General features: G+C 44.3%; 1 protein-coding gene across 2 annotated transcripts in view; it reads left to right on the top strand.

Annotated features, from left to right (window-relative positions):
• The window catches only part of EXOSC7 (exosome component 7), a 33,274-nt gene extending 17,186 nt beyond the window's left edge, over nt 1–16,088 (top strand). The window contains exons 4-9 of one of the 2 annotated variants that reach the window (XR_495184.3): nt 1,744–1,909; nt 6,142–6,212; nt 9,859–9,982; nt 11,681–11,836; nt 15,165–15,290; nt 15,852–16,088. Coding sequence is in view for 1 of the 2 variants with exons in the window: in XM_007983908.3 (XP_007982099.1) it covers nt 1,744–1,909; nt 6,142–6,212; nt 9,859–9,982; nt 11,681–11,836; nt 15,852–15,956 (622 nt within the window). In the remaining variant the exon portion in view is untranslated. The remainder of the gene's footprint in view (nt 1–1,743; nt 1,910–6,141; nt 6,213–9,858; nt 9,983–11,680; nt 11,837–15,164; nt 15,291–15,851) is intronic. The other variant, XM_007983908.3, reaches the window with a different exon arrangement.
• Nucleotides 16,089–19,911: the final 3,823 nt, after the last annotated feature.

Raw genomic sequence — 19,911 nt, 5'->3', positions numbered from 1 at the left:
TGGACCTGGGAAGCTCTATAAATTGTCCCCTAAGGCTGTAGAAGAGTTAGTGCATTAATCCCAAAGAAATTAGTCATAGCCAGGAGCATGTGCCCACTACATTCAGGGAAAGAGAAACATTTTGAGCGTAAGCATCTCTGACTGGATTTGTGTACACAGAAATCTCTGTAGGTGTATTTTTAAGCACTTAAAACAGGGACTTAATATTGATTGCTTATTGTTTAAATTAGAAACAGGCTACGTTTTGCTGGCTGTGCAAAGTAAAAACTTGGTCCCTAGTGATTTGATTATTTCATCATAAATGAGCTGCTTTTCTTGGCTCGATGCCGGAGTCCAGCAAAGGCGGGGAACAACGAGGTTGCTATGGCAGTAGTGAAGTCTCTCTTGGGGACTTAAAGGGGATTCTGCTGGCTCACAGTGGTCAAGGAAGAGTATATAATTAGAGAGGCAAAATTTTATGTAACGACGTAGTCTGATTATTTTAAGATTAATTCTTCTACCTATATTACTAAGTGAGATTTTTTTTTAGTCTTATACAAATTGGGTGGGCACTGCCATGGGCCTTCACACAGGTTTTGCTTTGCCTGTAATCTTCCTGCCTCTCTGGCCTGACCAGCTCTGCTCATCCCATGTTTGAGGTCTCCTTTAAACCTGAACGCTAGTTGACATTCTTGCGCCTCCCTCCCGCTTCCACCTCACTGTTTGCTCCCTATCGTGAAACTGCCCTCCCTCACTGGAACCGCTGGCTTTGGGTCCATGTCCGCCTCACTTAGTCTCTAGGTCTCTGGTAGCTGGTGCAGGGCTGGGTACCTTCCAGATGGGCGAGGGGTCAGAAGGCTTTAATATGTGATTTTACAGAGTCTGTGCTGAAACCACCGGCTTCTTACCTTTCTAGTCCTTTATTGTTACAGTAAAATGATTACTATAATGTTTACTTACCTCACATACATATTAAGGGTTTGTTTGTATTAAGCCAAAACCCTCGGAAACGTCCTATTAAACACTTCAGTGTTTTTACGGTGGCTAATGTTGAATCCTGTTAGTTTTGTTGAGGTTATTGGGCATAAGTATCAAGAAGCCAAAAAGGGAAAAACAAGTTTTCCTCTTGAAAAATATCAAATGAAGGAGGTAACCTACTACTTATGAGCCAACAGTCTTTCCCTTGCTTTCTTTCATTTTCCTTCTCTTCAGTACAGTGATATCTAAAGTTTCTGACTATCATACGTGTCTTTTAAGTCATTCCAGAAAGGTTATTGTACTTACATTGTGGTTTTTATATTGAGAGTATCGTAGTGTATTCTAAAGCTGTGAAACTAGAGGTGGTGTATATGACGAAACCCCTCTGTAACCCAGACTGCTTCATTCCCTAGGCCTCTCAGCTTCCTGGGCCTGCCAGACAAGAGTATTTATTATACTCGGAAGATAAGAGAGTTAGTTATTATCGGCTGAGGTTCACATTACCATCACTCTCCTGTTTCTCTTTGACTAAAGATGGCTTCTGTTAGAAGCTATTGGGAAATCCCATAACACACGCTGACAAATCCAGGTCACAGTGCTGGTCTGGTTCATTACATGTGTCTGGAGTCAGGAAAAGTGGCAGATGCCATCCTTTCCTCATCCCAGTGACTTTCTGTTGAGCAGCTGGCTCTTCCAACATTCTGCAGGGAAACTGTAATAAAACTGTCTCCTTGCTTTTTGCGCTTGGAAAGACTCACCCAGTTTTTTTGTTTCTGTTTTGTATAGTTCAGCCAATGCTACCCCTGAATTTGAAGGTAGAGGAGGTGATGACCTTGGCACCGAGATCGCTAACACCCTCTATCGGATATTTAACAATAAAAGCAGTGTCGACTTGAAGACCCTCTGCATTAGTCCTCGGGAGCACTGCTGGGTTCTCTATGTGGATGTGCTAGTGAGTATCACCCTGCTGAACTGGCCACATTCTACCTTTGTCGGAAAGACTAGTTGGCCTACTTTCCTTCCAGTGCCTTTTTCCTCTTCAGGTGGATGCTTTCAACTTATAGGGTGAGATTTATTGGGAAAAGATGGTCTCCTATAATAATTTTTTAAAAAATTAAAATACAACATAGATGTAAGCAGCATATATATAATGCCATTCTATAATAAAATTGTAGTCATATCATGGTAGCACCTAAAATTGCCCATAAAAGTTGTCTGGGAAGAATAAAACAAGAGATGGTCTCTGGATGGTGCCAGACAGAGTTAATGGGCAGAATTTAAATAGGTTGGTACATTCTGTGTGAAAGGATGATAAACTCTTTACATGCATTTTCATTTAAACATTATAAACCTGTTGCAAATGGATACTGTTGTATTTCCCATTTATAAGTGAGGAAACTGAGACATAGAAAGGTTAAGTAACTAGCCCAAGAGGTCTCAGCTTGTGAGTAATGCCGTTGAGTCTCAAAGCCAGGTCTGTATGATGTGAACACCTGGTGTGACTTCACTGTACCATCGTTTCTTTTAAACACCTCAGAGCCTGCCTGCCCCTAGTTTCCTGGGTGAGGCCCCAGAGGCCCTGCCTCCGCCCACACAGAGTCTACTCACCTGGGAGTCTTTTGAGTCCAGCCCTCCATTTCCTCCCTTGTACTTTGCCTCCCAAATACTCCTCTACCCATGTTTTGGCACTCGACAGTAACTTCTCTGTGTAGCTCTAATTAATTTTGGGTTTTTTTGAGATGGAGTCTCGCTCTGTCACCCAGGCTGGAGTGCAGTGGCGTGATCTCGGCTCACTGCAACCTCTGCTTCCCAGCTTCCATCGATTCTCATGTCTCAGCCTCCTGAGTAGCTGGGACTACAGGCACATGTCACCACGCCTGGCTCATTTTTGTATTATTAGTAGAGATGGGGTTTCATCGTGTTGGCCAGGCTTGTGGAACTCCTGACATCAAGTGATCCACCTGCCTCGGCCTCCCAAAGTGCTGGGATTACAGGTGCGAGCCACCGTGCCTGGCCTTAATTTTGCTTTTGTATAATCCTGTAGCAGTTGGTTGCTTGTTTATATACAGGATCTTGTTGGGTCTGTTTTATTCCTTTTGGTTAAATTTCGTGAACCTTGAGATTAGCAGCTACATCTTCCACTTCAGATTAAGGACACAAAGCTAAGCTATTGGCCAAATAGATTCTTTAATGAATGTGCAGATAAAGGAGATCTGTGAACTGACAGTGAACTTCATGAAAAGAAACAGCCTGGCTCTGCATGTTGGCTCTACTGAAACAGGGTGGAACTTTCTAGATATTTTTAAATTAATTTGATATTGGATGGAGCATAGTCAAAAGGTAGCAGTGGTAACTATTATCTAGCAGGTTACTGTTGCAATGATACCACTAATAGGTAAAAATAATGAAATTACAAATCTATTTGCTTTTTCTGTCTCTCTTAAGTGTGATGCACCTTGTAGTGTGATTCCCACTAAGCAGGCAATTTTTCAGGGCTTGGTTTTGAGGAGGTGGGAACTGGCAGCCTGTAGTCCTTATTGAGGATGGTAGAGGCAGGCTTCATCATTGCCCAGGGAGGTGCAGCTCCATGGCATGAACTCTCAGGTTCCATCCTGTGTCTGAAGAACATTATGTCCACTCCCCTTCTCCACTAGGGAAAGTTAAGACACAAGTGTTGTGGCGCACTGCATTTGTCCTTTTGTAATCCTTCTGTGTTCATCCTCAGTATTCAGGCACACTTGTAGTTTTGTAGGATGGCCCACTGATGGGGACGGATGTGCTTTTGATTCAGTCAGTTAAAGTCAAAGCAACAGAAGCCTGTTCTATTAGGGAAGGCTTTTACAAAACTGATGAATATTGGGACATTATCTCAGCTCAGAAGCAGCCCTCTTCAGTGAGCAGGGGATACTTGGTGCACAGGAGTATCCAGGGGAATGTGCACTGTGTCCCTGTCATCTGTAGACCTTTATTTTTAAGACTCCTGGCATTTGGATTTCTTCTGAAATATCTTTTAAAGGGTTTTGCTTATTTTGGAAGAAGACATGAACTTTGAAAATGTTGTCATTTTCTGACCAGGTGCAGTGGCTTACGCCTGTATTCCCAGCACTTTGGGATGCCAAGGCAGATGGATCACCTGAGGTCAGAAGTTCGAGACCAACCTGGACAACAGAGTGAAACCCTGTCTCTACTAAAAATACAAAAATTAGCTGGGTATGGTGGCACACACCTGTAATCCCAGCTACTGGGGAGACTGAGGCAAGAGAATTGCTTGAACCTGGGAGGCGGAGGTTGCAGTGAGCCAAGATGGTGCCACTGCGCTCCATCCTGGGCAACAGAGTGAGGCTCCATCTTTAAAAAAAAAAAAAAAAGTTGTCATCTTCAGAAAAGTTTTTAATGAATTAGAAAAGCATTTTTGAAAATGATATTATTAATGAGGCCCATCCATTTTTGGCATTCACATAATTTTCATCAGTGGATGGGTGATATACTGAGTAGATTGAGTCCATGTTTGAAGCGAGGTGGTGGAAATTTGTGAAGCAATCCTTGAAGCAAGATAGTGGAAAATAAATCTATTTTCTTTTTGCCAACTGGTCTGGGTAGTCCTCAAACAGAGCCTATGTTCAAACAGATATTTGCTGGGCACCCTGCCATGTTTTTATACTTATTTACTTCAAACCTATTACAGTCAGATAACCCACCTGTTTCCAGTATTGTTTTTTTCCCGAGTTTGGTTATTTTATGAGAGTGAAAATTTAACTTCACGGAAATTTCACTTTGCTCTTTATAGTTCTCTGATGGCATCAGTTTTTACTCTAAGAGGGATAACTGTTAGAACTTTGTTGCACTAACAACACACAGCTGACCTTTGGTGGGGTGATTAGTCACAAGGCTGTCTTTTGATGGGTTCTTTCACAAATAATCACCAACATTCTTCATAACAGCCCTTCTGTTGGCCTCTGGGGATAAAAGGATGAACAAAACTACAGAGTCCCAGCCTTTAGGAGTTCACAGTTCAACTGAAGAAGAGAGAGACTCTAAACAAAAACAGAAATGCATGACTTTTCTTTCTATGTGTGACTTCTCACCTTTCTTATTTGGGGCAGCCCAGTTGGCTTTATTCCATAACCTCAGGCCAAGGCCTCTCTGAAATGAGGACAGAAGGATATGCCACCTTCCAGTTAAATGTGCTCTAATTTTCCCTGCTAGATGAGCACACATAAGTGCACTCAACACTTTTGCTCATGGGCAGAAGCTTGTCTGAGAGACCTTAGTCTTCATTATAAGTAATGTAAAACATGTAGTATTTAATGTCTGAGCATCAGATATACATTGATCGTTATGTATGAGAGGTAATTACAGTAGTAAATGTGAACCTAGTAGCAGCCGCAACATCAGTAGTCACTATTTTCTCCTTGTTTGGAGGCCAGGCATGTGTTAGCAAATACTGGAGTGACACTTGGAGTACAATTGGGAACTATCTGGGGCAAAATAAAGGTGATCAGTCCCACCTTCAGGGCAGCCCCAACTGCCTGAAGTGCCTATGAGAGGAGTGCACCACAAGCCATGGCCTCTGAGTGTTGGTACCACAGCCCTGGTCAACTGTGACCTTGTGTGCATGGGCCACATAAGCACAGCCGTTACAAGGCAGTGCTTGTAATTAGGGTGAAGGACTGTGTCAATGAGTTGCAGTCATTGCATGGCTAGCCAGGAGAGCAGCCACATGTTATCTTTATTTTATAAACTCACAGTCAGCATTTCTTAGAAATCAGTGTCCTTGACCACAGAATAGATTTGGGAAAGAAAAAAAAAAAAATCAGTGTCCTGGCCGGCTGTGGTGGCTCATGCCTACACCCCAGCACTTTGGGAGGCTGAGGCAGGCAGATCACTTGAGGTCAGGAGTTCAAGACCGGCCTGGCCAACGTGGTGAAACCCTAAAAATACAAAAATTAAGTGGGAGTGGTGGCGCACACCTGTAATCCCAGCTATTCGGGAGGCTGAGGCAGGAGAATTGCTTGAACCTGGGAGGCAGAGTTTGCAGTTAGCCAAGATTGCACCACTGCACTCCAGCCTGGGTGACAGAGCGAGACTTGGAAAAAAAAAAAGCAGTGTCCTTTAACTGGGGCAATACTTAAAGTAATAAATGATGCTCATTTTTTTTCCTTTTTCAATTCCTGTCTCCCTTAGCTGCTGGAATGTGGTGGAAATTTGTTTGATGCCATTTCCATTGCTGTAAAGGCTGCTCTCTTCAATACAAGGTAAGTCTTCCTGGAAACAGCTCTGCAAACCTGTGGAGAACCAGGGCAGACACTTGTAATGGAACACTGAGGAAATTTCTATTGTAGCTCATATGTGAAGATAACAGCAGGTTTTAACATTGAAAATGGTGACATCTAACGTTAAACTCCAGAAAAGATAGATTTCGTAACTTAAAACTACATATATACGTATATTCTGTATTTATTTTTTGTATTGTTATTTTTATAGACATCTACCATTTAGAAAAATATTAGAAAACTACAGAGAAGCCAAAAAGAGTAGACGCCACCTACAGGCCAACTATCCAAATACTATTACTGGGTGAACTCTATGGGGGCAAGGATTTTCCTGTTTTGTACTTGCCTATATTCCTAGCACCATGAACAGTGCCTGAAAACATAGTAAGTGCTTGCATATTGCTTGATTGTACACATGTATGTTCTAAAAGCAGGGTAACAGCCTTCCCTTTGGCTTAAGAAGAGGAAATGGCTATTCCACGTGGTTCATCTTTCCAAACAGGTTGTGTAGAAGGGACAAATTGCTACGGTTTTTTGGAGTTGACATTTATCCTGACTGATTATTATTCCCCCTTCTATGCTCCAAGTACTTTGAGGAAAATTTGCAGCATTTATGAGTAAATACGTGGGATAGGGTGTTCATCCTATGAGAGAGCCTACGTTAAGGTAACAGAGGATCCTATTAAAAAATGAGGATTAGAAACTTCTAGGGATATAACCTAAGGACATAATTGAATAAATGAGCAAAGATGTTTATTCTAGGATGTTCATCACAGCTGCTTTGTAATGGTAAGAAACTGGAAACAACTTGAGTTTCACAATGTAGGGGGTCGAAGTCCACACAGCAGCCTATTTAAAGGCATGTTAATATGGAAAATCACTCACCAAATGCCATCCCCTCATCCTGGTTTTTGTTTGTTTGTTGTATTTTACTTTGGTAGTTCTTATATTTAATATGTCTGGAAATAAATATGTACCCCCAAGTGGTCATTGTAATTATTTTTCAGTGCTCATATTTTGGCCAACTTAACATTTATCTGTTTTTTAGAGCTTTTCTATGATGAGTTTAGACTCCCTGTGTAATTTAGAGTAGACAAAAATTGCAGGCTGGAGTATTTGTTGAAAATGAAAGCTGTAGAGTCCCCCACCCCTAGTTGTGCCTCTAGGCTCCTTGTTGAGACTATTTGAAATGTGAGCCTGGCACTCTTGGCCACTGTGGGAGCCTGCGTGCCAGATCCCACAACAGTGGCTGGTGCTCGGGCCCTGTTGGGGAAGGAAAGGAAGTTGTCATCTGATGTATCTCGAGCCTCAGAAATGACTCCTCATCTGCCAGCTGGTTACTATAGGCACCCAGGCAAAACGAGAGATTGGGAACCACACAAGGCTGTTTAGCTGTTGGGGAGGTACTGGGAAAACTGTATACCAGAAAGGTTAACCCAGCTGCTCAGGTGGGGGAGGACACCTGTCATGGGCACAGCCATAGTCTCATCCTCAGACCAAGAACAGCTCTGCAGGCAGCAAGGAATGGGGACTCTAAGGCATCGAGTCCCCCTGGTATGTGGAGAGACTGTTGGCATATTCAGGGTCCTTTAGAAGGGTAAAGGCCGCCTGAGGGTATTCTTTAGCCCTTCTGCCTAGTCATGTTGTAGCGTAAATGGTTGACTGACTTGTTCAAATAGGATATTACTTAGTATTTAAGAACTTCCCCTGATGGGAAGGCTCCAACTGGGGAAGACCCTTACAGAACTCCTTGGCCCTTGTGGACATTCTCTGGCTGAAGCTCCCCTGATATGGTATAGGTGCTGCCTTGTGTGTGGATGGCCAGCAGGGCTCAATCATGGGGGGCTTTTGTTAGAGGAACTGGGAAAAGTACCAATGCTCTTTCCATTGCAGGAGCTGGATGGACCACCTCTTCCTTCCTGGCTCCTCCACCCTAGCCTGGAGTGAATTGACTTTATAGGTTAAATGTGTTTTTCAGTACCCAGCTAAAGAAACAGAATGTTGCCAGCACCCCAGAAGCATCCCACACCTTCTGTACCCCTGTGCAATTACACTCACTGATGATAACCAGCACCTTAAAAGAATAGATTACTTTTGTACTTGATATAAATGGTATCATATACTGTGTTCTGTTTTGTGTCTGCCTCATACACTGAGCATTGTGCTTTGAGAGATCTGTGTCGCTGCCTTAGTCATAGCTTGCTTTTTGCTGTATGGTGTTCCATTGTGTGACTTTGTCCGGTCTGCTGTTTATCCAGTCTACTGTCCAGTCTACTGTTGTTTATCAGTCTACTGTTGATGGCCATCTGGTTCGTTTCCAGTTTGAGGCTATTACAAATAGGGAGGGCATCATGAACATTTTTGTGCATGTCTTTGGTGCACATATTTCTCTATTTCTGTTAGGGAAGAGTGTTCTGGGTTATAGGGTATGACTATCTTTAGTTACTGTAGATGCTGCCATTTTCACAAAGTGTTTTACCAGTTAACACTTCCACCAGCAGTGTATATAAGAGTTCTGGGTTGTTTCACATCTTTGTCAACCCTTACTTTTTTTTTTTTTTTTTTGAGATGCTGTCTCACTCTGTCTCCCGGGCTGGACTGCAGTGGCGTGATCTCAGCTCACTGCAATCACCCCCTCCCAGGTTCAAGCGATTCTCTTACCTCAGCCTCCCAAGTAGCTGGGATTAAAGGTGTGTGCCTCCACACCCAGCTAATTTTTGTATTTTTAGTAGAGATGGGGTTTCGCCATCTTGGCCAGGCTGGTCTTGAACTCCTGACCTCAGGTGATTCTCCCGACTTGGCCTCTCAAAGTACTGAGATTACAGGCATGAGCCACTGTGCCCAGCCTTTTTTTTAAAAATAGTTATTTTGGTGAGTGTGCCTTGGTATCACAGTGTAGTTTTAATTTGCATATTTAATAGATATTTAAATTGAGCACCTTTTCTTGGTTTATTGGCTACTCAGACAGCCTCTTTTATGAAGACATCCAAATATATTCTACGTTTGAGTCTTTTGCCCATTTTTCTATTGGGCTGTCTTTTTTAATAGGAATTCTTCATGTAATCTGTCAGATAGTATTTTCTCCATCTAGATTACATTTTTAGTTTTTAAATGATGTCTTCTGATATAAAGAAGTTCATGATATATATTTATATAATATAAATGATATATATTATGTAAATATATATAATATATATATACATATATAATTGAATATATAACTTTTTTCCCTTTCTGAATCCTGTTCAAGAAATAGTTATCTACTCCAAGGTCATGTAGATGTTTTTTTCTAAAAGTTTTATTGTCTTATCTTTCATTTTTATATCTATGGTCTATTTCATATGGCTTTGTGTGTGTGATGTAAGGTAGGGATTGAGATTCTTTTTTTTCCATTGGGATATCTGATTGACCCAGCATCATTTTCTAAAAGATGCCTCTCCTCATTGCATTGTGGTGCCTCCCGTGTGCTTTTGACAGGGATGACAGGGATGAGGATGATAAAGAATAGGCATAGTGTATCTTTCTCTTGTGAGACACAGGGATTCCAACTCCTATTCTCAATCTTAAAAAAGAAGTTATTTTTTCTCCTCCCAGTAAGTGGGAATTTTAATTGTGCTTCTGCTTCCAGCATACCAAGGGTTCGAGTTCTGGAGGATGAAGAGGGGTCGAAGGACATTGAATTGTCTGATGACCCTTATGACTGCATACGACTAAGTGTGGAGAATGTCCCCTGCATTGTCACTCTGTGCAAGGTATAAGCTTGTGTTTTATGTTTTTTGTCTTCCCTGTGGGTGTGGGTCTTCTCCAATCCCAACCTGCTGAGGTTACTTAATAGGTTAAGAAGTTGTAATATCACATACCATATAGAAGTAGCTTTTACTCAAATCCAATAATTTGGTTATACTAGAAACCACTACCATGAGTAGCTCTTTCTTTTCTTTTTAATTGGAAGATACAACGTGATCCTGGGAGCTTGCCATGAGTGTGTTTGTAGTAATAGTAGCCAGAGTTTGTTAAGCTCCTTCCGCATACCATGCACTTCACTAAAGCACCATGTCCTTTAATTCCCTCAACTCTATGGGGTCTAGGGTGATTGAGTAGTGGCAGGGTGGTGAACACTGTCCACCCTATGAAATGGGAGGTTGGAGCAGGTCTTGAGTATCAGGAGTGGTTTTCACATAGAGGGCTGTGGAGCTGAACAGTGGGCAGTGGAGCTGAACATCAGGCTGATGTGACATAACTAATGCTGCTCCAGGCTGTGCAAAGAGGCCTGTATGGGCTATTGGCTGGGATTGTAGCTAATTCCACTCAGGATTCATTATCTCAAAATAAAGCTAAACAGGTCGGGTTTAATTCCACCGAAATCACTTCATGAACAGAATGTGGTGAAGTGTTCAGACAGCAGAATGTTGGGTCTTGGCTTCTTTCTTTTTTTCTTTTTTTTTGTAACAGTCTTGCTGCAACACCCAGGCTGGAGTGCGATGGTGCGATCTCGGTTCACTGCAACCTCTGCCTCTCAGGTTCAAGCAATTCTTCTGCCTCAGCCTCCCAAGTACCGGGATTACAGGCATGCACCATCATGCCTAGCTAATTTTTGTATTTTTAGTAGAGATGGTGTTTCACCATGTTGACCAGGCTGGTCTCAAACTCCTGACCTTGGGTGGTCTGCCCACCTCAGCCTCCCAAAGTGCCGGGATTACAGGCATGAGCCACCGCACCTAGCCAGCTTGTTCTTTCTTGTTTGTTTGTTTTGAAACAGGATCTTGCTCTGTCGCCCAGGCTAGAGTGCAGTAGCACAATCTAGGCTCACTGCAACCTCTGCTGCAACTCCCCCACCCGCCCAGGCTCAAGCTCAAGCAACCCTCCCACCTCAGCCTCCCAAGTAGCTGGTAGCACAGGCTCACACCACCACATCTGGCTGTTTTTTTGTATTTTTGGTGGAGATGGGGTCTTGCCCATGTTACCTGTGCTGGTCTCAAACTCCTGAGCTCAAGCAATCCATCTTCCTCAGCTTCCCAAAGTGCTGGGAGGCATGAGCTACTGCACCCAGCCTTTGGCTTGTTCTTGAGTGTGTCCCTGAGCATGGACCCTCTTGATTTCCCTTGCCGTCAGTGAAACGTCCATGTGGCTTTGTGTATTAATTTCTCCCTTGTGCCCCTCTGTTGGAAAGCCCTGGTGGCCTTTGCCTTGGATGGTCTCTGAATTCTAGTTTTAAACCCCTTTGCCCTGTTTTTCCATGTCATGTTTTTATTGTACTACCCACACAGTGGCCTGTGAGAATTGTTGAACATTCCTTGAACTATTTTCCTCATGAGCAGAATCTAAAATAAGACCTGGAACGACCAGTGCGGGTACTTTGCCTGGTGTAGAGATTCCCACCACGAGGCCATGAAGGGTGGGGCTCTGAGGCCTGCGTGACCCACTGTGTGCTGTGCGCCCTGCCTTTGCAGATTGGCTATCGGCATGTGGTGGATGCTACTCTTCAGGAGGAGGCCTGCTCGCTGGCCAGCTTGCTGGTGTCGGTGACCAGCAAGGGAGTTGTGACGTGCATGAGGAAAGTGGGGAAGGGCAGCCTGGACCCAGAGAGCATCTTCGAGATGATGGAGGTGAGGCCCTGGTTCTGAGGAAGGTGCAGGGACCTGGCTTGGGTGCCTGCTGCTTCCTGCTCCCTTGGTCACACCATGGCGATTCTCCCCATTCACAGCCTTGACCCCAAACCTGGAGGTTGGAGAACAGCTGGTTTGAGCCAGGGGTCTGCTGACCTAAACAAGGGGGTTGCGGGGGTAGATACTCTGGACTGGGAGGTAAGGAGCCTACCAGTAACCATTTCTTATCCTCAGTAAGTGCCCCATCTCATTTCTATGTGTCTAAATAAGACCGTTGGACTTTGATAATGTAAAGAGCCACTCGTAACTGCAAAATCGCAGGCCTTTGTGACTTGATGAGGGAATAGAATTTTTGGCTCACTGCTTCCTGTCCCTTGAAGTGGGCGAGTAGAGATGGAAGCAGGGGCTGAAGTGTGGCTGTCTGCCAGATTCATTACTGCTCTAGAAATGTTTAAATGGAGACAAGCAGGGATGGTGAGAAATCCGACCCGCTGGAGTGGGGGTGGGTTGCCCCTACCACTGGCAGAGCCATCAGGGCACTTCCACAGTTTTCTGTACTGTTTGCCCCACATGTCTGTCACCTCACTGGCCTGGAAGCCCCACAGGAAGGGACAGGGTCCTGCTCACCTGTTTCCCAGACCTTGCTTCCCCTACATCCACCTCACCTTTCTGACTGATTGACTGAACTTCCAGGAACACAGTTAGCCGGATCTGATTATTCATACTTTCTTGTAACCTCTATATCACCACACATGCCCAGAGATCATTGCTTAATAGCAAGCACTCTTCCTTTGTGTTTAGAAACAATGACTTCTTACCGAAGAATCCAAGAACATGACATCTATTTTCTTCATCATCTTTAAAATTTAAAAGGCCAAAATGAGCACTGTATATAGCATGGAGTTCCTAACCATGGGCTGTGAGGGTGTACTGCCCTGGTTGCAAACCTGGCTCTGGGCCATAGTCCCCCTCATCTGCAAAGTGGGACTGATAATAGCAATATCTGCCTCAGACACTGCTGAGGTGGTTATTAGGGTGATGTGAGGTGTAGAGGTAAACACGTGTCACAGTGTCTGATAACGTCATCAGTTCTCAGCTAATGGCAGCTCTTATTCTCTGTGCTCCATGAAGCACCCTGAGTTCAGATTTCTCCAGACTTAATGCTGCATAAAGTGTACCAAAGGCCTCTAGACAAGGGACTGTCAAACCTTGTTTTAGAAGGTACTCTTCCCCCTCCCAGGAGAGTTTATGAGAATTTCTCTAAATAACAACAAGCACAGTAAACAAATAGCTAAAGTTTATTGTGTGCGTACTATGTGCCAGATACTGTTTTCACTGCTTTAAATACATCATTTAGTCCTTTTTTTTTTTTTTTTTTTTTTTTTTGAGACGGAGTCTTGCTCTGTAGCCCAGGCTGGAGTGCAGTGGCCGGATCTCAGCTCACTGCAAGCTCCGCCTCCCGGGTTTACGCCATTCTCCAGCCTCAGCCTCCCAAGTAGCTGGGACTACAGGCGCCCACCACCTTGCCCGGCTAGGTTTTTTTTTGTATTTTTTTAGTAGAGATGGGGTTTCACCGTGTTATCCAGGATGGTCTCGATCTCTTGACCTCGTGATCCGCCCGTCTCGGCCTCCCAAAGTGCTGGGATTACAGGCTTGAGCCACGGAGCCCGGCCTACATCATTTAGTCCTCAGCAACCTGTGAGGTAACTATTGTCCTCATTTTTACAGATGAGGAAACTGAGGTACACGGAGGATAAGCAGCTTGCATACAGGCCTCCCTGCTCATAAATACTGGAGCTAGGATTTAAACCCAGACTGTGTGCGTCCAGAGCCACTGCTCCCAGCCCCCGTGCAATGTCAGCCTTATAAACCAGATCTCCATGGCTGTCCTGGATGGCAGAACTGGAGCTCTGTTCAGTGAGTTGAGCTTTGTCCTCCCCTCAGGTTTGGGGGATGAGGTCTGCTAACTCTGGACAGGGGACTGTAGCTCTGTGGCCCTGTCTTACTGTTGATCTCACACAGGGATGCAGCAATCTGGAAATGACTCACTGGTGGAGCTGAGAGCCTTGCAGGTGGTTGTGCAGGCTGCCACCCCCAACCTCCGCAGTTGCTTTCTTGTATCTGGATTCAGAGGCATCAAGTTCCTCTCAAGTCCTGGCATCCTGTCCATCTCATCTCCTCTTGTCCTCCCTCTCCACCCTCATGTATATGAATAATCAGTACCCCTATTTGACAGACTCAGACTTTTTTCTTTTTCTAATGTTATGGAAAAATCTTTCCAAAGGCCTTTTTTTTTTTTTTTTGAGACGAAGTCTCACACTATCGTCCAGGCTGGAATGCAGTGGTGCAATCTCAGCTCACTGCAACCTCTGCCTCCCTGGTTAAAGTGATTCTGCCTCAGCCTCCCGAGTAGCTGGGATTACAGGTGCCTGCCACCACTCCCAGTTAATTTTTTTTGTATTTTTAGTAGAGATGGGGTTTCACTATGTTTGCCAGGCTGGTCTTGAATTCCTGACCTCGTGATCTGCCTGCCTCAGTCTCCCAAAGTGTTAGGATTACAGGCTTGAGCCACCATGTCTGACCCCCAAAGGCCTTTTTGACCTTTAACCCTGACTTTGCATTTCATAGAGGTGATCACTTCCCAGCCTTTTAGATTGAAATCATCTTTTCGTAAGAGTTTTAGTCATACTTGGGATCTCATCCCATGTTACAGTTAGGGGCCGGGGGAGAAGACACACAGGTCATTACTCTGGGACAAATATACCTCTAACTGAAAAGATTGAGGCAGGGATTTAGGCATGGATAGACATCCATGCCTCAACATAGTTGAGGATGGAACCAGTGGCAGAGTTGAATCCAAACTCCTATTGGAATGTGAAATACTTGATAAGGTAGATATTTGTGGTTGGTTCTTCGTATTCTTAAAATGATTCTTGGGCCCAGAGACAGGTAAAATGACAGTTTCATGAAGAAAAATATTTTTTTTTATATTAGGGTTGTTGTTGTTGAGACAGGTTCTTGCTCTGTTATCCAGGCTGAAGTACAGTGGCACAGTCACAGCTCACTGCAGCCCTGACCTCCTGGGCTCAAGCAATCCTCCCATCTCAGCCCCCTGAGTAACTGGGACTACAGGCGCATACCACCATGCCCAGCTAATTTTTTAGTTTTTTGTAGAGATGGGGTTTCACTCTGTTGCCCAGGCTGGTCTTGATCTCCTGACCTCAAGCAAAATCCTCTTGCCTTGGCCTCCAAAAGTGCTGGAATTACAAGCATGAGCCACCACTCCGAGTCATACTGAGTGTTTTTTTTGTTTTGTTTTGTTTTTTAGGACCTCTCGTGTCTGCTGTGTAGGGACTGATTATTTTGTGGGTTGTCCCTCTTGATGTGTTTTGATTCCAACATTTCACTGCCTTTAACATCTCAGCATGGCAGTAACACCAAAGATCCCATCCAGGTACTGACTTTGGTCACACCTGAGCAGTTCTGCTTAGAGGCTGTGTGGGAGGTGAATGAGAAGCTGCTTACTAAAATGTCCTTGGCATCATCTGTTTCTTCTCCAGACACACTCTGGATTCCCTGTGGTCTCCCTATTCCTTCTCACTGTAGTACAGTGTCAACCTGGCTGTACCCAAGCCCAGATTTGGTTGACAACTTTGTTTCTTGTTGCAGTGGCAGCAGGATGGTGAAGCATGAACTAATGGCCAGGGCAGGCTTTGCTGCTCCCTGTTTGCTGCCTGGCGGGGGCTGGTGTATTTATTTATTTATTTATTTATTTATTTATTTATTTACTTACTTACTTACTTACTTTTGATATGATTTTTCCAAAATTTATTATGTTGTTGGGGTTTGTGGTTTGTTTTTGTTTTAATTTGCTTTAATTAAATAAAAGTCCTCTAAGGCAGATGGAATGTGTACAATGTCAGAAAGACTTAACTGGCAGAAAGGGAAGCTTTTCTGGTTAGAGTGTGTGTGCCTTACAAGGGGGCGTGTGCTCTCTCCTGTCCCTTCTCCACAGACTGGCAAGCGTGTGGGCAAAGTGCTGCATGCCTCCTTGCAGAGTGTTTTGCACAAGGAAGAAAGCCTGGGACCCAAGAGACAGAAAGTTGGATTCCTGGGATGATTTGCACATCAACTGCTCAACTGTGGATTGTTTTTTACTTTTCCTTTTAAACTGGTTTGTATATAGTTTTCTTCGCTGTTATGAATTTACAGCAACATTTGTATGTGAAAAATTAAAGGCTATTTTCTGGTCTGGTTTGGTATGTTTAGAGTTCTTCAGTTGAAGTCAAGGCACCATTCAGTGACCCCTCCGAGTCTGGCCCTTATCTAGTGAGTGGCAGACAAACCCAGAGCTCTGCCACCAAGGGAGACCCCACAAGCTGGTGTAAAGACCTGGCAGAAAATGGTTTAAAGGAAATGCTTATGATATGTATTTTGTGAATTTTTTTCCCCTTGAAGAACTTTAAGAATCACAAAGAAAAGTTCATTCACCTTGTGTATTTGGGTGGTTCTGGGAGAGGAAAAAAGAGCAGGCACTCTGCCCTAGGTACAGACCCAGGGCGTCTGCCTGGCTGGTGAGTTGTCCCAAATCCTGGGGAAGTTGCCTTCCAAGAGATCTGAATAGAATTCCTTAGGTTCAGGGTCTTAGTGGTAGCTTTGGCTCTTAGCCATCCTTTCTTATCACTCTTGTTTTGAAATTGCTTTGTGCTTTATAACCACTCCCTGGTGTTTCCTAAGATTTTGTTTTGTCAGCATTAAGGAGGATGCTTTCAAGATGTTGTCATTTGATAATTCAGCTGCCTTCATGCTGTCTGCATAGAAAGGAAGACTATGCTTGCTGGCCCAGAAAGCTCTTCTGTAAGCCTGTAGTTTCACTATGCAGTGTGTTAGGATTAAGTCTCTTCATGTGTAGAGCAGCTTTTTTTTTTTTTCCTAGGGGAACTGGAACTCCTAAATCTTAAAATGCCCCGGGGAAGGAGCTGATTCATGAAGGAGAGCATTTCAACCGTGGCATTTGCTCTCTGCATTCAGTTAGACAAATGGGGTAAGGCGTTAGGAATTTATCACCGAATGGAAAGAACATAATGTGAGCTGAAGCCCCTGGGACTGCTTCCAGAGGTCCTGGTGTGGGCGTTCCTCCCAGCAAGGCCAGGTCCATCCCTGTGGAGGGAAGCAGCTGCCTAGACTTGGGCTTAATGGGGAAGCTTCTACCCTGTTGAGAGCACAGCCTGGGTTTTTATCTTTTATGTTTCTCCAGTGACTATCTACAGACACCATGACGGTGTTCCCAACAAGGCAGAAATCAGCCTGGTCTCTCCCCCGCTGCTTCTTGTTGACTGCCCATGACATGGCAAAACATTGGCAGTAGTGGTGCAGAGATGCAACTCAAGTGTGAATAAAGTTTAGAAGCTTTTGCTTTTGATGGTTGATTCCAGTGGATCATTTTGAGATACATAAATTAGGATGGATATTGTCATATATGTCAAACTCAGCTCTGCTTCACTTCCCTTCAGACAGATGAGGCTTTGGCATGCCAGTGGTACGACAAACAGCTACCCAACTTGGATGGCTGGCTAAACGCTTCCAGTGAAAATGAAGAAGGAAGAGAAAAAGATGGTGGCATCTGTCTCTAGCCACCCCATACCTTTCCCTGAAGGCCATCCCTACATGTAACATACATATATTGCAAATGAAACAAAACACCATATGAGCAGGGGCTCTCAAGGAGAGGTGTTTATTGGAAAGATCTGATTGTTGCAGCTCTCAGAATGAGAGAAGAGAAAACTGAAGACAGAGACTGGCAAAGACTTGGAAAAATATTATCCTGGGACAGACCTGTTTCATCCAGTAGAGCCACAGCTGTCTTTAGTGGTCTTTAAATAAACATTAGGTAGAAGAACATTGAAGATGGTCAAAGTAAGGGCGAGGTATAAGAAATGCAATGTTAAGTAATAACTGGGTTTTTAATTGTCTCTGATTCCTTAGTCTTCCAAATCACGAGTTAATTTTTTTTTCTTTTCTTTTTTTTTAGAGATAAGGTCTCACTGTGTCCCCGAAACTAGAATACAATGGTGCAATCATAGCTCACTGCAGCCTCAAACTCCTGGGCTCAAGTGATCTTCCCACCTTTCTGGGACTGCAGGCGTGCCACTATGCTCAGCAAATTGTTTTTTTTAAAACAAGGGTCTCACTAAGTTGCCCACGCTGGTCTTGAACTCCTGGCCTCAAGCAGTCCTCCTGCCTTGGCCCCCCAAAGTGCTGGAATTATAGGCATTAGCCACTGCACTGTGACATGAGTTTAGATTTTTTTTTTTTTTTTTGATGAGAGTCGTTGAGTGGGCTGACTTCTTTTTTTTATTATTATTTTTTGTTTTTTGATATATGGTCTCACTCTGTCACCCAGGCTGGAGTACAGTGGTGGGATCTTGGCTCATTGCAGCTTTGACCTCCTGGTCTCAAGTGATCCTCCCACCTCAGTCTCCTGAGTAGCTGGGACTATAGGCACATACCACTGTGCCTGGCTAATTTTTGTATTTTTTGTAGAGATAGGGTTTTGCAAGGTTTCTCAGGCTGGTCTCGAACTACTGAGCTCAAGTGATCCACCTGCCTTGGCCTCCCAAAGTGCTGCCATAACAGGCCTGATCCACCACACCCCACCCAGCTGATGTATATTAACAGCCATGGAAAGCCTTTTTAAAAATGGTAGGCTTGGTGGGGTGCAGTGGCTCACACTTCTAATCCCAACTTTGGGAAGTCAAGGTGAGAGAATCATTTGGGGACCAGGACTTTGAGACCAGGGTGGTCAACATAGTGAGACCCCCATCTCTACAAAAAACTTAAAAAATTAGCCAGATGTGGTAGTGTGTACCTGTAGCCCCAGCTACTCAGGAGGCTGGGGCAGAAGGTTTACTTGAACTCCGGGAGTTGGAGGCTGCAGTGAGCTATGATTGCACCACTGCTCTCCAGTCCGGGCAACAGAGCAAGAACCCTGTCTCAAAAACAAACAAAAAACAACAAATGGCAGGCAGGCTTGTCAGCCAACCATCAATTTTTGGCATGCTATTTAATACAAAAACCAGAAGGTGGCTGGGGACAATGGCTCATCCCTGTAATCCCAGCACTTTGGGAGGCTGAGGCAGGAGGATCACTTAACCCCAGGAGTTCAAGACCAGCCTAGGCTACATAGTGACACACCATCTCTACATAAAATTTAAGAATTAGCTCAGCATGGTGGTGCATGCCTGCAGTCCTAGCTACTCAGGAGGCTGAGGTGGGAGGATCGCTTGAGTCCAGGAGGTCAAGGCTGCAGTGAGCCAAGATTATGTCACTGCACTCCAGCCTGGGCAACAAAGCGAGACCCTGTCTCAAATAAATAAAACCAGAAGACCTTCATAGCACAGTTTAAAGAGACTGATTTACAACTTGAGTAGAATGTGCTGAATTTCAAACCCAAGATTTCCTTGTGCAAGAGTGGCAGAGTTGCAAAGGAGACAAGGTACATCCTCAGGAGGTTACTTTTGCAAAAATCAAGACTTTCATCAGGAAAGAAAGGGACTCAAACCTGAGTTAAAGATAGGACCTTGGGTGCCCCCACATTCTCCTGAACCCTTAGAGCAGGCAGAAGAAGCCTCCACTCCTCAGCTAAAGGAGCACAGCTATCCCCTTCCTGGAGACCACCAAAGGCCATACCTGAGGCAAATGTCTCAGAAATGGTACAGGTCAACCTCTGTCCCACTTCCCCTGATTATTTCCAGACCAATGACTAGGGTCAGATTACAGCCCAGCCTGAACAGGGAAATATGGTTCCTGCTGTGGGAAGAAATAGATTACTCATCAAAATAATTACAAGACTCAGCTTGGAATATGTGAAATTGAGGTGGGAGTGTCTTGAGGGTGTTGGACTAGGGCTGTGGCTAGAAATAGGGTTTAATATTTAATATCCTGGTAAGGAGATCTGAAGTTGTTCCTAATTCACTGCTGGGATAGCCCCTTTGAAGTGGACCCAGCGATCACCAGAAGTAAATGAGGAGATGCCAGAATTACCTTGGAGTAGTGTATTGAGGAAAGGGTTGGAG

Source organism: Chlorocebus sabaeus, chromosome 22 (genome assembly GCF_047675955.1).
Source record: "Chlorocebus sabaeus isolate Y175 chromosome 22, mChlSab1.0.hap1, whole genome shotgun sequence".
Taxonomy (NCBI): Eukaryota; Metazoa; Chordata; class Mammalia; order Primates; family Cercopithecidae; genus Chlorocebus; species Chlorocebus sabaeus.
Note: the sequence above shows the minus strand (reverse complement) of the source record. Positions and strands in the feature narration are given on the sequence as shown.